Source organism: Aedes albopictus, chromosome 2, assembly GCF_035046485.1.
Source record: "Aedes albopictus strain Foshan chromosome 2, AalbF5, whole genome shotgun sequence".
In the NCBI taxonomy this organism is placed as follows: Eukaryota; Metazoa; Arthropoda; class Insecta; order Diptera; family Culicidae; genus Aedes; species Aedes albopictus.
This window is the reverse complement of record NC_085137.1, coordinates 363,110,642-363,128,189: the sequence shown is the minus strand read 5'-3', so window position 1 is coordinate 363,128,189 and position 17,548 is coordinate 363,110,642. Positions and strand designations below refer to the sequence as shown.

The window sequence follows — 17,548 nt, the reverse complement described above, 5'->3', positions numbered from 1 at the left end:
TCGAAAAAACAACAGATTCTTTGAAAACTCTGGAAAGAACTATATATATTTAAAATGCCGAACTTTTATTGTGCGGATACGAAATCATGAATAACGTTAAACTGTAAAAAGTTATCAGACATTTATGTTTTAAAATTTGAAATTGATGGAAATCTGTAGGGTATTTTCGTAATTTTATAAAATTTATCGGCATTTCGTGGGATTTCCTAAATTTCGCAGCGGTGGCCCAATTTCCATTGTTCCTAAGCATGACCATGCTGAGGGTGACTGGTTCGATTCCCGGTCGCCCAGAAACTTTTCATAGCTAAAATTTCCTTGTTTTCCTTGGGTATAGAGTATCTTCACGTTTGCCACACGATACATATAAATGTGCAAAATTGTCATTGGCAGAGGAAGCTCTCAGTCAATAACTGCGGAAATGCTCAAAGAATATTTAGTAGACAAGCAGGATTTGTCCCAGTCAGTGGGGACGTTACGCTAATAAGAGGAGAGAAAGATTATTGAAAAATTGTTTCATTCTATTGACCAAATTCACTTAAAATCACCGTATAGATTACGTATTGTATACCCAAGATCTGAGACCATATGGGCAGGAGGACGTATTTTGATCACTTAAAAGGCGAAACTGGAAGCATTTCCTCATTTTTTAGGTTTTTGATTTTTTATTAAATAACGAAGCAATATTTTTAAAATCGGTTTTCGTGCACATGTAGAGTATGGATCAGGGTATCTTCTGATTTTTTTACGCGGCAGAAAATGTTTTTCGTTTTTACAGAAACTATTTTTTAGTGAAATTTTGTTCAAAAATGGTTTCTGCAAAAACAAAAAACATTTTCTACCGCGTAAAAAAATCAGAAGATACCCTGATCCATACACTATATGTGCACGAAAACCGATTTTAAAAATATTGCTTCGTTATTTAATAAAAAATCAAAAACCAAAAAATGAGGAAATGCTTCCAGTTTCGCCTTAACGCGACAACTAAGTATTTCTTTACATATAACAATTGACATAATGTTTTGTATACAATTAGCAGTGTACACTATCTAGTAGAAAACAAAAAATCATGTTAATTGGTATGAATTTGATTGATGTGGGAAGTATACAAAATAGGTACCGCTGCACGAATGACCCCAGACTACGTATTATTAGATTCAAAAGCTACCATCAACAAAGATTCTGAAAAATCTAGACAAAACACATTCTATTCTGATGTTATAACTACAAACATACACCAGACAATGCTTCATGTTGTTTCCCACCCACTCATTTCATCGGAAGGTATAATAATTGGTTAGTCTCTACAACACCCAGAAATCACAGAAATATTGCCATGCCACAAACAGCAGCGTGCCTGACGACGTACTTCCAATACACAACCTTCTTCTCGACACTACCGCTGAACAGCGTGCTGCGTTCGGTCATACGCGTACGTAGCTCTCACAACACACTTTCCACCCGCGCGGCGGCCGGCTGTGCAAAACACCCAAAAACCTTGGGTTATGTTATGAACTTGGATATAATCGAGCACAAAATATCACTTTTCCTGTTTTTCTTCAACCGATTCGGTTTCATATAAACACAATCTTGTTTCCCAGAACAAAAGCAAACTCGCAAAACGCGTCTCGTCGCAGATCTGGATGTTGATGTTCAAACTCGAATCTTAGTCGTGGGGGTTATGGCTGCTTCCTGTATGCGCGTTTGCACAATTTAGAATTGCATGTGGTTATAAAATTGATTCACAACGAAGGTATGATGTTGGCATTTTTGCAACCGATCACTACTGGCAGATGCTGGATTTTCCAGATTCCATCGTTCTGGAGAAACCGTGTGTGTCTACCTCAAATATTGAACCAGTCGCGCGTGTTCAACAAATACTGCAGCAATCACGTCTTTTCACGTCTCGGTAATAGAATTAGACACGTTGCAGCGAGATTTTCTACCGGTAGTTGGACGATACTAGGATGCTGTTGCGCACCCAAAATCATCAGAAATGAAAAACACTGCCAAAACTTGTCTGCTGATCGAAACGCAATCGCGAGGCTACTGGTGCTAACCGGTCTTCAACAATCGCGCACACGCGTCGTACGTTGGGCGATGTCGCGCGCGAGCGGGCGTATACCGAAGAGAAGATGCTACCTGTTGGCCGTTTCAAACAATACTAAAAAACTCTAGAAAAGTTGTGGCTGGTTGAGTGTTGTGGCTGTCGCGTTTCGTCGCGGTTCTGACCGGGCAGCAGCTGTATTATAGACGGCAGACCGTACTACCGACGTCATACCATGATAATTCGTATATAAGTATGGTCTATCGGAGGAACGCGGCGTTTTTTTCCTCGACTCGACAATCGCACTCGCGTCCGCGTGTGATAGTGTTGTTCGAGTGAGTATTTTTAATGGGGTGTATTATGACGACCATGCTGTCGTCGTCGCGTCGCGTCATTTTGTAGATGTATGGTGTCTGCCACCCATCAGAGGGGCGGTAGATTAGACGCTGTAGGGTGAGATGGGGCGCGTTTATCTATCAAGTTGACTTTATACTTAGTTGTAATTTTGTAAGGCTTTTGAGTACAACGGGCTTTTTAATTTCTTATAGTAAAAAGAAAAAAAAATGCTATTCACAACTAAATTTCTGTCAGTTCCATCGACACCATCCTCACAAAGAGCGGATATACAAACTATAAAATTAATTGTACACTATTAAGGTGAATCGCAAGCCATTATTGCTACTTGTGGCCACGACGACGTCGACGACGACGACATAATGTCGTTCAATTTGGTGTGGGTAGACCGCGAGAGTGGGTAGACGACCGAGGGTGCAGTGGCAAAATAACGAGTTGTGTTGCGCTGCACTACGACTGCTAAAAGCAAACGATGAGTGCGAGATAATCTGCATATACTACTTCTTCATTCCGGATGAAGGCGATATTTGAGTGATCAAATCGCATGAAATGGTTTTTACGAGGTTCACATCAATGTTCTTGATTGTCTTATGCGTTTAGTGCGTTTCATGTGCGTTCGACCCTTTTTTGAGTTCTAAGGAATCCCCAATTGTTAGCTCTCAGTTTACTAAATGTCTCAGTTTGAAATCATGTTGCGCCTTCATATGTTATGTCAAGAAAGTCTTTAATATTCTGATCATCATCCATCGTGAAAAGACTTTGGGACGAAACAAATTTTGTCATGAAATCTAAACTAGGACGAAAGGAGGAGTCTCTTTTCCCTGGATGGGTAACCAGCTTGAGTTTCGCAGCTTCGCTCTGCATAAAACGCTGATCCTTATGACCCGTTACGGTCACAAAGCGTGAACGTTAACAAAAGCAGACCGAAAATTGTTCGCAGTTTTTGAGTGTAAAGTAGAGTACGAGTGCTCTTGTTCAGCCTTTGCCCCTATGTTCATCCTATTCCAAAAACAGACGATTTAAGAACCAATTGTTTTCGTTCTTTTTGTTATCATGTATGCGAGTGCTGAAAAATTCATTTCGTCATATCTAAATTCAATCAACTACAGCTCATTTTAGAAACTGAACCTGAGAATATGGTACCTATATGAAAAACTTGTGCTACTAGTCCATTTCTGCAAGAAAGTCACGAAAAAAAACGATATTTTTCGAATCTTTAAGGTAAATGTCACGGACTACCTTAAAAAAATGCCAATGATATTCACGGTAATAAAAATTCAAAAATAAAAAGCAAAACAAATATGTACCGCTTATTTAGATTTGTTTTCGAAAGGACGGAAACTGGAGCACTTTGCTTAAAATGGCATCCTATCTCGTACGTAGCACTTTGCCGCAATACTCGGTGGGAATCTAGAAAATGGTGAGTGCGTATACGCATGCATCACGAGCTGCAGCAAGTGTACACAGAAACAGATATTGTGGAATATATGTTATACGGCAGACTTCAGACTTATCAGACTTCAGACATTATCGGCAAACTAGATAAAACTCGGGGTCTTCGTAAGTTATATGAAAACACGCAGGCTGTACTCAATTGTAATTGGCCTGGGAATCCGAAATATGAAAAATCCAGAACTCTGGTCCGATTAAAAAAATCGATTCGATTTTTCTGAGTAATTAATGATTGAATTGTTTTAAAAAACTAGAGGGATTGAAGAAATTTAAGGCAAATATCATTGATAACTGTTAATCAAATGCTTAAAAAACATTTCCTGTAGAAAGAACTCACGATGAAATAGGTGCAAATCTATTGAGATTATTGAAGATATCCGCGAGGTAACTGAAGGGGAATTACTATGAAAATTCCACGAAGCTTTGCCTATAAACATGTGGGTTCTCTTGCGAGAAGTTTTAGATCTACACATTGAAAGAGTATCCTAGCGATCTACAACATAATTTTTTTTTCTAGTGTTTTCCGAGTTGATTCCTAATTAATATTCTTAAAGAAATTATTTGGCAAAATTTTATGCTTTTTTACACTTGCCCATATTTTTTTGTTTTTTTTTAAGTAAAAACTACAAGAATTTCCAAAGAAATTCCTTATAGTTTCCATATTTAATTTTCCTTAAATTCCTGTCGAAATTGAAGCAAAAATGAAAGATTTATTTTTGGGATCAGCTGGTAATTCATGGTTACGGCTGAACATCCTGGAATATGTATTTATATAACTCAAACTGTTGGATTATTATGGAAATCCAAACTTTGGTAATCTATGCTAACAGTCATTTAAAATAAGGACAAATTCAGTATCAGAGAAGAGGATTACTTCAGAAATTTTCTTAGAATTTTCCCAGTAATTTCTGTTGGGAATCCATTTGCGATTCCTTCAATGATTCTCGTTAGGATCCAGGAATGCTGCTGGGATTTATGCAGACAATTCTGGTAGAACCCACCAGGAAGTTTTGCTGGGATTCCACCGTCAATCCCTACTAGGAATCCTCCAGGACAGGATTTCTAAGAGTAATTACTGAAGAAATCCCAGCTGAAAATGTTTGAGAAATCCTACCGAGAATTCCTGCAGAAATCCTAGTTAGAATATCTGCTGATACTCTAAGAGAAGTAAAAAAAAAAAACGGTGGAGGAATCGCAAGATTTTTTTTATGGAAATTCTTGGAGATATCTAAAGGACAATTACACCGTCTTCGGGCAGAGGCCGCACAGACTGAACATTACTAACATTAGACAACGGACAACACATATAACACTCAGTAGCCCAGTGGAGAATTTTCCGTTTGAAGAAAAGTTTTCCCAGTTTGGAGCGGTAATCGGACCCACACTCCGAGGCTTACGAGCCGTCTAAATGATTGACACCGCTAACCGCTCGGCCACGAAGCCCACTTTGGAGATATCTCTTGGAAGAATGACAGGAAGGATATGAATAGGAATCCTGAGAGAATCTTCTAAAACAATTCCAATCAGAATTTTAGAGGAACTCTATCAGGCATTTATGGAGGAATTCTAGGAGGGTTTCCCTAAAGATTTCTACAGAAATGCCTCCAGGAATGCCTGATGGAATTTCATAGAAATTCTTGCTGGGATTACAGAAGAAATACGGGGGATAGCCAAAATGTTTGGGATAGGCAACTTTTTTTTCTTCTCACAAAATTGTAACTTTCAACAAGCTGTAACTTTTCATTGTGTGCATCACAAATTCTCGTTGGTACAAATTTGAGGTCGATTGATTAATCTTTCGTGAAGCTAGAATCGTTCTCGTATAAAACTATATTTTACCTTCAAGTATAAATTATTATTAATTAATATCTAGTACCTTCAAGGATTAGTCCAGAAATTTCTCCTGCGATTTCTCCAGGAAGGAGTCCACTTTAAGTTCCTCGAAACCCCTCGTGTGATTAGACCACAGATTTTTTCAAAATCTGCTGTAATTTATTCATGGATTATATTTCCAGCAGGAATAGCTTGAGGAATCCCAGCAAGACTTCTTGTAGGTTTCTCACCATGAATTCCTGGAGAAATCCCAGCAGCATTCTAGGAGAAATTTCAACATAAATTCTCAAAGAAATTAGAAGTGGATTTCTACTAAGCATACGAAGAGGAAGAACCTGACAGAAATTCTGAAGGAATCCTTGGAAAAAATCTTTGGCTGAATTTCTGGATGAAATCCTTAGAGAAGGTACAGCAAGAATTTCAAGAGGCCACCCCAGAGGAACTCTTGAATAAATTCCAAAAGGATTGCCTGGAGGAATCTTTGGCAAAATCTCTGCAGGAACCACATGAGGAATTCTTGAAGGAAACGCAGCCAGCATTCTTATGAAAATTCCAAAAGAAATTTATGGAGAAATCTTTTGCCAAATCCCTGTAAAAATCCCAGAAGGAACTTCTGCAGGGATCCTAGTGTGCATTCCTAGAGGATTTCCTAGAGAAACTTTTGAAAGAACGGAAATGATGGGTACGTGAATCGAAAACTGTTTGCGAAATGCGCCGGAAATACTCCTCTTCTTCGGCATCTGATCAGGAAAGCTTTTCTGCTGATCATGTTTCCGAGTTTTCTGGTGTTGTTAGCGTAGTCTTTAAGCATGTTCTTAGCACTTGCACCGTAATTGTTGGCTATTTCGTCAAAGAAGTGGGCGCCGGAAATGGTGGCCATTTTATTTAACGGAAATGGTTGCTTTCGACTGTGGGAAGTTTAGCTGGGAAACGTGATATTCTCGGCCTTTGCAGTCTTAAAGAGCAGCGAGAAACGATATTCTCTCTACATCCGACGGTTTCGGTAATATATTTTACCTTTTTCAAGGATTCTAAAATTTTGAAAAATTAATGCCAAGAGGAACTCTTGGAAGAATGAATTGAGAAATCTTTGGAGCCATTCATAAACCACGTAGAATTTTAAGGGGGAGATGGAACCGGCCAAAATCTACGCTCCATACATTTTTTTTGTATGGACAAAAGTCGACGAGGGAGGAGGGGGGTCTGATATGGTCAAATTTTAGTCTATCTGGTTTATGAACAGCCCCTTTGGGAGAATTTATCTTGGAATTCCTCTACAAATGCATGCTTGTATTTTTTTCAAATTCTGTCCTGTAATTCTCTAAGGAGTCCTGTAAACATTCCTATTGTAATTTCTCGCTGAATTTCCAGTGGGAGCTACTGGGTAAATTCAAAGAAAAATTTCAGCAGGAATCCTTGTAAAAACCAAGCAGAAAATTTTGAAGAATTTTCTTTGTTTAGATTAGGGTTCTGTTCCACTTGGAGCCTTATTGCAGTAAGAAGGAAAAAAGCAGAAGGAAGTGTATTTCATCACAAAGGACAACTTTGTAGAACACACGAATTTTTTTTAAATCCATAGAAAAAAGCGAAGAATCCATGGAGGAATCCGTGCAGGAATCCTGAAGCAAAAGGAAGGCTAAGAGAATAGGCTCCTAAAGCCCTATCTAGATTATTGGTTCAAACCACAAAATACAATCCAATGGTGCATATTTACTCATTTTTGATGTTTTTATTAGCCGTGGTTGAAAACACATAATTTTTAAATCTTGTCCTGCCCCTAGCTTATAACATATACTTTGAGTGGTTTATTTCACCGTGTAGGTCAGATAGGAACATTTTTGAATCCGCAGTATGAAAAATATTAAGTCCATCACGCCAACGTCGATCTCAAATGTCAAACTAGAACTAGGTACAGTATTGTTCCCATTTTATCACGCCCCTTTCCAAAAATGCTTTTAAATATTCCTCAAAACCTATTCGCAGATCCAATATTTTTAAAGTTGCAAAACGCACCTTCAGCATTCATCTTGAAGGAAAGAGGAAACACTTGCTTTCAAATGTAACAGTAAATTAATGAAAAATGAAGGACTGACGCGCGGAGGGCGTGATAAAATCGGAACATAACTGTATTTACCATTTTACTTGTTTCAAATTTTCTCATTATTCCTTCGTTTTGTGAGTTCGAGTAAAGTAGAGTCTGAGACCATTGGGGCAGGAGCACTTGATTTTTGAGATACTATCAGATAAGCACAGTACCTTGCCATGTTCAAAAATTCAAGTCAATCGGTTTGAAATTGACTGAGTTATAGCAGCAAGTGCCCAAAATAGGTGCTCCTGCCCAGACCTTACAATTTCGATTAGAATATCATGCTTGATTGTATTATTTAGTCAAAGCGAAATTTCGTCTTTTATTTTAGGACCCTATTCTAGAGAATACCTGGAAAGAATCCCAGGGAAGCCCAGAAGGAATCAATGAATAGTTATTTATGTAACGAGTTGCAAAAAGTTGATTTTTTCAACACGAGTCGTACATTTATCCAACGAGGCTTGCCGAGTTGGGTAACTACGAAGAGTGCTGAAAAATCGAGTTTTGCAACGAATTCCATACAAAATTTTATGCAATGATTTTTTTTCATTTTACAACTCATTTGAGATGCATAATGTTTATAATGTAACTCAAATGAGTTGCATAATGAACATTATGCAACTAAGTAAAAAAAAAACGGGTTAATTACTGTTTCTTTTAATTTCACTAAGAATTTGCATGCTTTGACAGATACGTATTTCGACCTCAACGGTAAGGTCTTCAGTGTCTTGTACTTGACTCGAAGTCAAGTTCATTACGCAATACAAATCGGTGCTGTAATAAACCATTACAACACTGCTTATTTGGTGTAAAAAATTAGGCCTTTTCCTTACAGATTTGCGTGAGGTAAAACAGCCTATTACGATGAGAAATTGCAAAATAGTAGTTTACGCAACAAGGTGCAGAATGACGATTTTTACAGCACGAGTCGTACATTTATCCAACGAGGCTTGCCGAGTTGGATAAATACGACGAGTGCTGGAAAAATCGAGTTCTGCACCGAGTTGCGTACAACGTTTTTTTTTGCAATTTCATAAATTACCCTTGACGATAGTTTTCAACAAAACTTTTTCATCAAACTGCACACTGATGTTCATAGCCAATGTTTAAGAAAATCTGATCAAAATACGTTATACTGTGCAGTTGTCACAATTTTTCAAAACTGCGTCCAGAAAGCATCAAGTTGACCAAAACTGAAAACAGTGCTGTAATGGTTCATTACGCAACGCAAATCAGTGCTGTAATGAATCATTACAGCACTGTTAATTTGGTGTGGGAAAGTAGGCCTTTTCCTGTCAGATTTGCGTGAGGTAAAACAGCCTATTACGATGAGAAATTGCAAAAAAAAAAAAATATAATATGATATAAGCTTTGCGCAGTGGCAATATCGTAACCAATGAGGTACAACCGAGGTGCGATTATTGCTAGTTGAAAACTACAACATGATATATATAGATTTGATGTTAAAAGTTCACATTATGATTAAACACCCGTGTGTACCACTTGTAATACATTGAAAATTTGTAATTATTATCAAAGTGTATATGTCAGAATAAACCTCCAGCATGCTTTAGTACAAGCAGATGGAGGTGATCATTGCGATACACAAACATGAGAGTGTTTTGAGTTATCAAATAATGCCTAATAACCTTCACAACATGTGCATTTTTTTTGCATCAGTCGACCAAAACTCATAAAAAGTGTCCAAAAAAGTACGTCCCTGTATGTCTGCAAGCTGAATTATTGTTATATTGTAGATTAATAGCATTCATTCTTGCTTACAGATAGTTGTAGTTTAGGGAAAATTTTAATTATGACGGGTAGTGATTAAAGAATCACAAAAAGTATTGCAGCAATATGTATTGCGTCACCCTGACTCACCTCGATATCTCCAAAACCAGAGGGCTTACAAAGATACTGTCTTCAGCAAAGTTATTCAGTAGCCCAAAAGCAACAACTTTTCTGAAGACAGCATTTTTGTAGGTGTTCTGACTTTAGAGATATCGAGGTGAGTCAGGGTGATGCAATATTGTTGCAATTTTATTGAGTCTATACTTATGACGGGTAGTATATATGCCATTAAGGACAGACTTGTAAGAATCCCAAAATGGCCGCCACAATGGCCGACTTCGGCACCTACTCACGATTTTGAGCACACAAATCTCTTCGTAAACAAAACCAGCGCACCTCATCTTCTGATTTTAAGCTTATTACAAGTGAGCAAGAACAGAATAATAAAATTCACTATTGTTGAAAGCTTGCTTCTTGAGATTTGTGCGTCTGAAGTTCCAATGCATTGTTGAAGCGGGATTTCAAGACGTTTGTCCTTAAAGGGATCTGAAGCAGACTAGAATGCGGTTTTGATAATTTATTAGCCTCACACAAAGAACCAAGACCAAATCGTTGGATGTAAACACGGTTAACCCTTCCAGCTTTACGGTAGTTGGGCAATCAGTGAAGAATGTTGAAAGCTTCCAATATCCTGGTAGCCAAATGGCGGCGCCAAGATCGACATAGGTGCACGGATCAAGAAGGCGAGGGCTGCTTTTGCGAGTTTAAGAAATATACGGATTAGCATCCAGGTCAGTCGACGCACCAAAATCTGAATTTTTAACTCGAACGTGAAGTCTGTGCTGCTATACGCCAGTGAAACCTGGTGTGTATCTGCGGAGAACACTCAAGGGCTGCAGGTCTTCGTCAACAGATGTCTGCGGTATATAATTCGCGTATGGTGGCCTCACAATTGGATCTCCAACGTGGATCTCCAAATTCGGGAGCGAAAGTGGAGGTGGGTCGGCCACACTCTACGCAGGAGCGGAAACGAAATCTGCAAACAAGCAGGGCATCGCAGCAGAGGCAGACACAGAGGCTCATGGCGGCGGAGCCTCAATAACGAAATCAAGCAAGTCGACAAAAATTTGACCTGGCCACAGGTCAATACGATGTCTGGCAATCCCAGGATGTAAATCTTTCAATTCGGCCCTCTGCACCACCATGGGTGCCCAGGACTGAAAGTAAGTAGTAGTACACAAAGAAAAAGAACTTTTCAAGCAGTTGGAAAAGATTAGAGCAGATGCGGAAAATAGAGAGTCTATCTGGTTTATCCCATTGATTCATATTACTATCATTATTTTCCATTTAGGAAGTCGAATAAGCCATAACGTCAACAATATCCGCTTCCAAACGAGCATTTCATTCATCCTCAGCTCAGCCCACCTTGGAGTGACGGGAACGCCGCGCCATTTCTCATTGCGGGAAAGTTATGAATGAACGAATCCAGTCTAAGCCAAGGCCAAAGTAATTTAATTCAACTCAAGAATGAAGACTGAAAAAAAACTTGTTTCCTTGTGCGAGTTTCCAGAAATCTCTTCCTACGGCTTAAGAACGAACGCCTTACGCAAAACGCAAAGCTTCTCTAGTCCGTGTGTCGTGTAATGTGCCTCATTCGAACAGAGGGCACTCCTGCGAGTCCAGTCCAGTCTCCTCTGTTAGCTCCGCAAATATTCAGGCTACCTGTCTGTGTATACTGTGGATACTGTGTGACCGGCTCGAGATGTGCGGGGGCATCGTGTAGATTGTAGAACAACGTGGACGAACTTGTTTTGCATTTGCGTATTGTTTTGAATTTTTATTGACATATTTGGACACAACCGGATGCGATTTTGGATACTAAAGATGTTTGTCGAAATATGACAAAACAGTATGTATATTTTTTTCTGATTTCACGAAAAAAGTAATGCTCGTGTTACAAGGTCACCACATGTAATGCTACCGTTCTTCAATGAAAACAAAATACAAAGTCTTGTGTATCCGATTGCGAGTATACATATTGCGCTCTCTAACGATCGATTCGAGTGACGAGAGATTGACGTAGATACCTACAAACACTCACGGTCACGAAACACGAAACTTGAATTAAGGCAACAAATGAAATTTACATGCTCAAGAATTTTCATGATGGCTTTTTTGTTTGCATCGTCTCGTATCGTCTGGTCTCGTCACGGTTGAGTTGAGTTCAAACGAAGTCGATGTCTGGTGGGTTGCGTTTTTTTTCGTTTCTTGCTTTATTTCATGTTTGTTTTGATTCGGTATTTACGGGGTTTGAAGGCGTGTGCGTGTGGTATTTTCAAGGAGTGGGTAACATGTGCTCGTGAAAAGATTAGGGGTCTCTTTTATGGTAGCCCACGAATACTCGAGCAAGTGATTGTCCCTTGTGCCAGTGTGAGTTTATAGCAAGATTGAGTTACCCGGAGAGCGAGAGAAAGAAATGTTTTTCGATTCACATGACTTGTAGGCAGTGGTAATATAGGTTGCTAGAAGAGGTGGATACAATACTGTTTGAAAACTGAAAACACTTGAACAAATTATAGCAAGTCGGTAAAGAAGAAAATGCTTTTCTATTTTTGGCTGACAACGATTGAGAATGACTTGATGGTGCTGTAAGCAGACAAAAAGAAAACGCGGACGTACATTTATTGCATAGACGCTTACTCAGTCTCAGTATAACATTTTTGCGTTAATCACCGAGGAAGATCACCCCTCCACGCGTGATTGAGAATCATCATCGTAGACGTCTTACAATTATATAATTACACGTTACTGTTATTGGATTTTTATTGGTTTCACCTTCGGGAATTGAACTCACGATCAGCCGATCATCAGGTCAGTCCCTTACTAACTTATCCACAGTTGCACTGCTCACTCGAATCAACCACAGAGTGACAAAATAGAAACTACTGTCAGAACAATTTAAATCATGGAATCACCAATCGCCAGATCAGGTGAAACCTTCAGAGTGTCCTACGGTTAGACATTTGTATCATCATTCAGTAGCAATTATCATGCGTTTCATAATAGGGTGCCATCTGGGATCGGGACTCGAACACATGACCTTGGGGTTGGAAAAGTGCCGTGCTCGAGCCAACGTGGCAATACGCGAATCTTAAACCCCCAAAGGAAAGCTTTCGATAACACTTACCTCTCGTCGTGGAAACAGGAACTGCGATCTGAGCTTCGCTATGGACGGTCTCGGCTGATTGATTACCATCTTCGAGGGATCTAGCACTTTTCGCTATCACACACAATATATTTCACTGTATTCAAATTACGTTTATTTAGAGACCGCTGTTGTTTACTTTCGTCACCTGCGAGGTTTCGTACACATGCAGAATATTAAATAATCAGAGCTCTAGCAAATCATATTGCTCAACTACCCAACCGTCGTAGGTTGATTCTCTGGCAGTGCCTTCATCTATCTGCCTCCCAGGCAGGGGCTTTCCCGGACGGCGACGACGACGACGACGGCGGCGATGGGTGAATTTATTAGAAGACAGTCGATGTCAATGTCCTCTTGTTGGTAGGTATAATTTTAGAACGTGCGGAAGATGTACTTTTATGTACTGTGCGGTGCATCCAGTAGGTTACGCAAAAGGTAAAGCAATTGAATGTGAAGTGAACGACGACGGATAAAGGAAAAGGAAGTTTTGCGTCATTTTAGTTTTGCAGAATGCAAGGGACTGTACTCCAGTATGCGCGCTGCACATAGAGATAAGAATGATGGTGCCATTCAGGTAAAGGAAGTGGTTAAATGCAAGGTTGTAGTCAGGTTTAGCAATAGAGAAGAGGGTTCGTTGGAAACTTCTGTTATTTTCGGCAGTTTGCTTTGTTCTCCTTGTCAAGCCATGGGATGTTTTCTAGAACCTCAAAATCGGCTTCCAAACTTTTCCTACCAAACTGAATTAGAATTTGGAACAATTTAGACTAGGGAGCCAATTTTTGACGCTATAACTCTATCAAATCTAGTCAAATTCACACCAATTGACAAGATTATGAAAAATTAAATCAGTTGTTATCAAATTGACTCAGTTAGTGTAAAGTAGCAAAAAAAAAATCATTCCGACTAAATGGACCCAAACTCCATTTAAACAAATTACAGGCAGTTTGGCTGACAAAACTCACCCACAACGAAGAAAACAACACTTCCGGAAATACCTGAAGTATATGTGTAAATATCTTTGCTGTTAATTTTTAATCTGGGTGGTGAAATTTTGTAGTAAAATTGTGGTACAGCGTCCAAATGCAATTTCAGCTCACTCAGTTGAGCTGGGCTAATTTCCTTTTGCCTTTTGCCGAGATTTTCATAGCCGAGTGCTCGGCAATCGCAATTTAACAAAATGTGAAGTTTATTCATAGCAGTACCCATGGGTGCCGCTACCATCAAACATTAAACGTCGAGATTATCACAGCCGATCCCGGCATTCTGTTTTATGTGTGTGAATTCTAAGAAATATTTCTGGAACAAGAATTCTAGGAAATATTTCAATAAATTTTTTGGGATTTTTTCTGGTAAAGATAACAGAATTTTTGATAAAATTTTTGGTATAATTTTTCACTAAAATGATAATTTCTAGAAACATCAGTTGAATTTATTAAGATTACTTTGAAACAAATTTCAAATAACCAAACACAATCCAGGTAAAACTTTTGTTTTGAAATTGTTCAAATAATTCTGCTATAGTTTATTCCGCAATTTGTAACAGGATTTCAAAAATATAAAAAAAAATAAACGGATTCCAAAATTTTGAAAGTTTTTAAGAAAGAGGTGAAATTAAAAAAAAAAACTGTGAGTGTTTATCTAGTTATCTTAAAGATTTACAGCTGATGAAATGGTTCGAACAATTCCCCAAAAATTCTCCAACAATTAGTCCTTTGCTTACTTAAACAAGTAGTTCAGAAATTTTATTGAAATTTCTCAGAATCCCTCTCGAAATTCATGCAATATTTTTTTCCATTCCTGGCAGCTCTATTTCAACTTTAGAATATGTAGAAATTCTGGCAATAACTATGGCCAGCAATCACTCCAGAAATTCCTCCTAGAGTCATTGATTAATATGTACGATATTGATAGTATTTCACTCAAACTTTCTCCATAAAATCTATCAAAACTATGTTGAAAGAAATAACCCCTTTGACACAGCGTGATTGCGCTAGATATTAATTTTTTTGAATCCCAGGGGTAAGGATTTTGTTCAACATATTACACTTTCGAATGCAAATAAAAAAATGCTACACACATGACATCGGTGGAAACTAAAAATCATTGCAAAACGGCTTCCAAAGGTCTCTCGAGAAAAGCAAATAATTGCATCTAAACCGTGTGCCTTTATTTTTTCAGAGATTCGTGTAACATTTGTCATGAAAATTGTCTTAGAGCTCTTACACGAACTCTGCTTTATTTTACAGCAAACCCTACATCAAATTTTCCTACAAATGATAAATTGTAGATAATTTATAACACGACACTTCGAACTTTCAAAAGCACGAATCTAAAGATCCAAAAGCGCTGACAATTTGATCTGTAGCTCAAGAAACAGAGACAGCTGAACATTTTCTCAAGCTAAAGTTTGCTTAAAAGTTGTTTGTTAAATTTTTATACTGCTGAAATGTTTGTTGAGAGGTTATTCTCTGGTGATAAACAATTTATCAGCAATGCAATGAAAACAATCATTTTGTTCTTAAATGTTTCTTTTAGACTTTTTTGAAAATTCGAGGCATGGCTGACTTATTTTGCTAAATGGGGAGGAGTAATTATTTTACTGGGAATTTTCATACTTGCCTCAAAATTTCTCTAAATTTATTTGAAGACTGAAGAGTAAGGTTGTTTCTCCAAGTTTTCCGATAATTAATCTTAAAGATTATTGAAAAAGTAGCATCTGTTTGTAAGATTAACGCTGACATAATTATGTAATGGGGATTGCTTGGCAAGGAAACATAAAGGATATTCTGTATGGATTATGAAAGAAACAAACCGGATTAACTGAATAACTTTAACACTAACTTTTATATGAAACTAACTTTCCCATCAAACATCGTATTGCCTGCCTTCTACATTTCCTTATATAAAGTTCTGATAAAAACAGCCGGCTTAATGGATTTTAAAATTTTCTTGTTTTCCCAGTCGGTTTTCACAATTTTTGTTACTCGCGCGAACACGTTGGAGCCTTACATGAATATAACAATGAAACAATTATGTAGTTCTGTTGACCATATTACTTATCTACAGTGTATCAAACAATTGTCCGTACAGCAAATTTTTAGACAAGATAATTTTTCATTCAAATGCTTAGAACTTTTTTATACGTCAATCAAAAATGCTGAAATTTTGACCAATCATCAATCAAATATTAAAGCTCTATTGGTATAATTTTGAGCGAAATCGAATAAGTTTTCTGAAAGTTATAGAACATTTAGAAAAACTTATAAGATTTTTGAACACATTTTTTAAACATTATATCTCAGTATGTAATCGATGAAACTTTTTCATATTTTTTTTGTCTTCTTCTTCTTCTGTATGGCTCTACGTCCCCAATCGGACTTGGCCTGTCTCGCTTCAACTTAGTGTTCTTTGAGCACTTCCACAGTTATTAATTGAAGGGCTTTCTATGCCTGCCATTGCATGAATTTTGTATATTGTGAGGCAAGGACAATGATACACTATGCCCAGGGAGTCGAGAAAATTTTCCCGACCGGAACGGGAATCGAACCCGCCGTCTCCGGATTGGCGATCCATAGCCTTAACCACTAGGCTAACTGGAGACCCCTATATTTTTTTTGTGTTACAGCTGATACCTAAGGCTTTCAGCTACTTTAGAGGTTTTTTATTCACTACAAAAAATATGAAAAATGTGCTTATGCAGTTGACGATGTTTAAAAATTTACCATATTTTGCACATATAATCTGCCAAACGTTTTCCACCAATAAAAGTGCATTAACAGAATGGAAAATACATAGGACCTACTATTCATATGTAGTGAAGTAGGTCCTGTATAAACATATTACATTAGGGGCTGTTCATAAACCACGTAGACCAAAATTTGGCCATCTAAGACTCCTCCCCTCCCCCCTCATAGACTTTCGTCCATACAAAAATTCAAAAATTTGTATGGAGCGTAGACTTTGACCAGACCCTCCTCCCCCTAAAAGTCTACGTGGTTTATGAACGGCCCCTTAAGAGAGTTTAAAAACGTTGAAAACACTTGGCACTTTTAGTGATTAAAATATGATAAATTTCCAAATGACACTCTGAGCATATACTGATTTTTCATAATTTTTGTAGTGAATAAAAAACCTAAAACGAAGCTTAGGTATGAGCTGTATCACAAAAAAATTGAAAATGTATCATCGAATACATATTAAGATATAATATTTTAAAAATGTGTTCAAAAATCTTATAAGTTTTACTAAAAGTTCTATAAAACTACAGAAAACTTATTCGATCTCGCTAAAAATTTTACCAATGGAGCTTTAATATATGATTTTAGCGTATTTGATTGATGTATAAAAAAGTTATGATCATTTGTATGAAAAATTATTTTGCTTACAAAGGAAATCTCGTCATATTTAATCGCAGCTTCGTCAAATTCAATGTCGATAATTAAAAAAAATGATTTTCTTTAGAATGAATGCCGGTATAGCTCTCGCAGAGTTTGCGATAGAAATTCCGGGAACATGTCCAGAACATAACAACAAAACATCTATACAAAAATTGCTCGAAGAGATGCAGTAGAATTTTCTAACGGAATCTTCTTTGTTAATTGCGGTTGAAAGAAGTTATTTACTACTAGCTGTCCCGGCGAACTTTGTCTTGCCAAGCAGTGGTGGTTTGACAACTGTTGAGCTCATTGAGGCACCGCACTCTAGATTGGTTTCATTTCGATCGTATTGATTTTCTTCCCAGCTCATGAAAAATCAGTATTTTTACAACTTTCAAACTTTTTTA

General features: G+C 37.8%; 1 protein-coding gene and 1 non-coding gene across 8 annotated transcripts in view; one reads left to right on the top strand and one right to left on the bottom strand.

Annotated features, from left to right (window-relative positions):
- Positions 1-17,548, bottom strand: part of LOC109415875 (NAD(+) hydrolase sarm1) — a 280,580-nt gene that overhangs the window by 118,479 nt on the left and 144,553 nt on the right. Inside the window, exon 1 of one of the 7 annotated variants that reach the window (XM_062852887.1) lies at positions 12,748-12,932. The exons of 3 other annotated variants lie outside the window; for them this stretch is intronic. In XM_062852887.1, coding sequence (XP_062708871.1) covers positions 12,748-12,816 — 69 coding nt within the window. In that variant the 5' untranslated portion in view covers positions 12,817-12,932. Of the gene's footprint in view, positions 1-1,366; positions 2,202-12,747; positions 12,933-17,548 lie in introns of those variants that run through there. 3 more of the 7 variants (XM_062852889.1, XM_062852888.1, XM_062852892.1) reach the window with 3 other exon arrangements.
- Positions 9,137-9,267, top strand: LOC134289313 (U4 spliceosomal RNA). Its single transcript, XR_009998471.1, has one exon. It is a non-coding gene; the product is annotated as a U4 spliceosomal RNA (small nuclear RNA).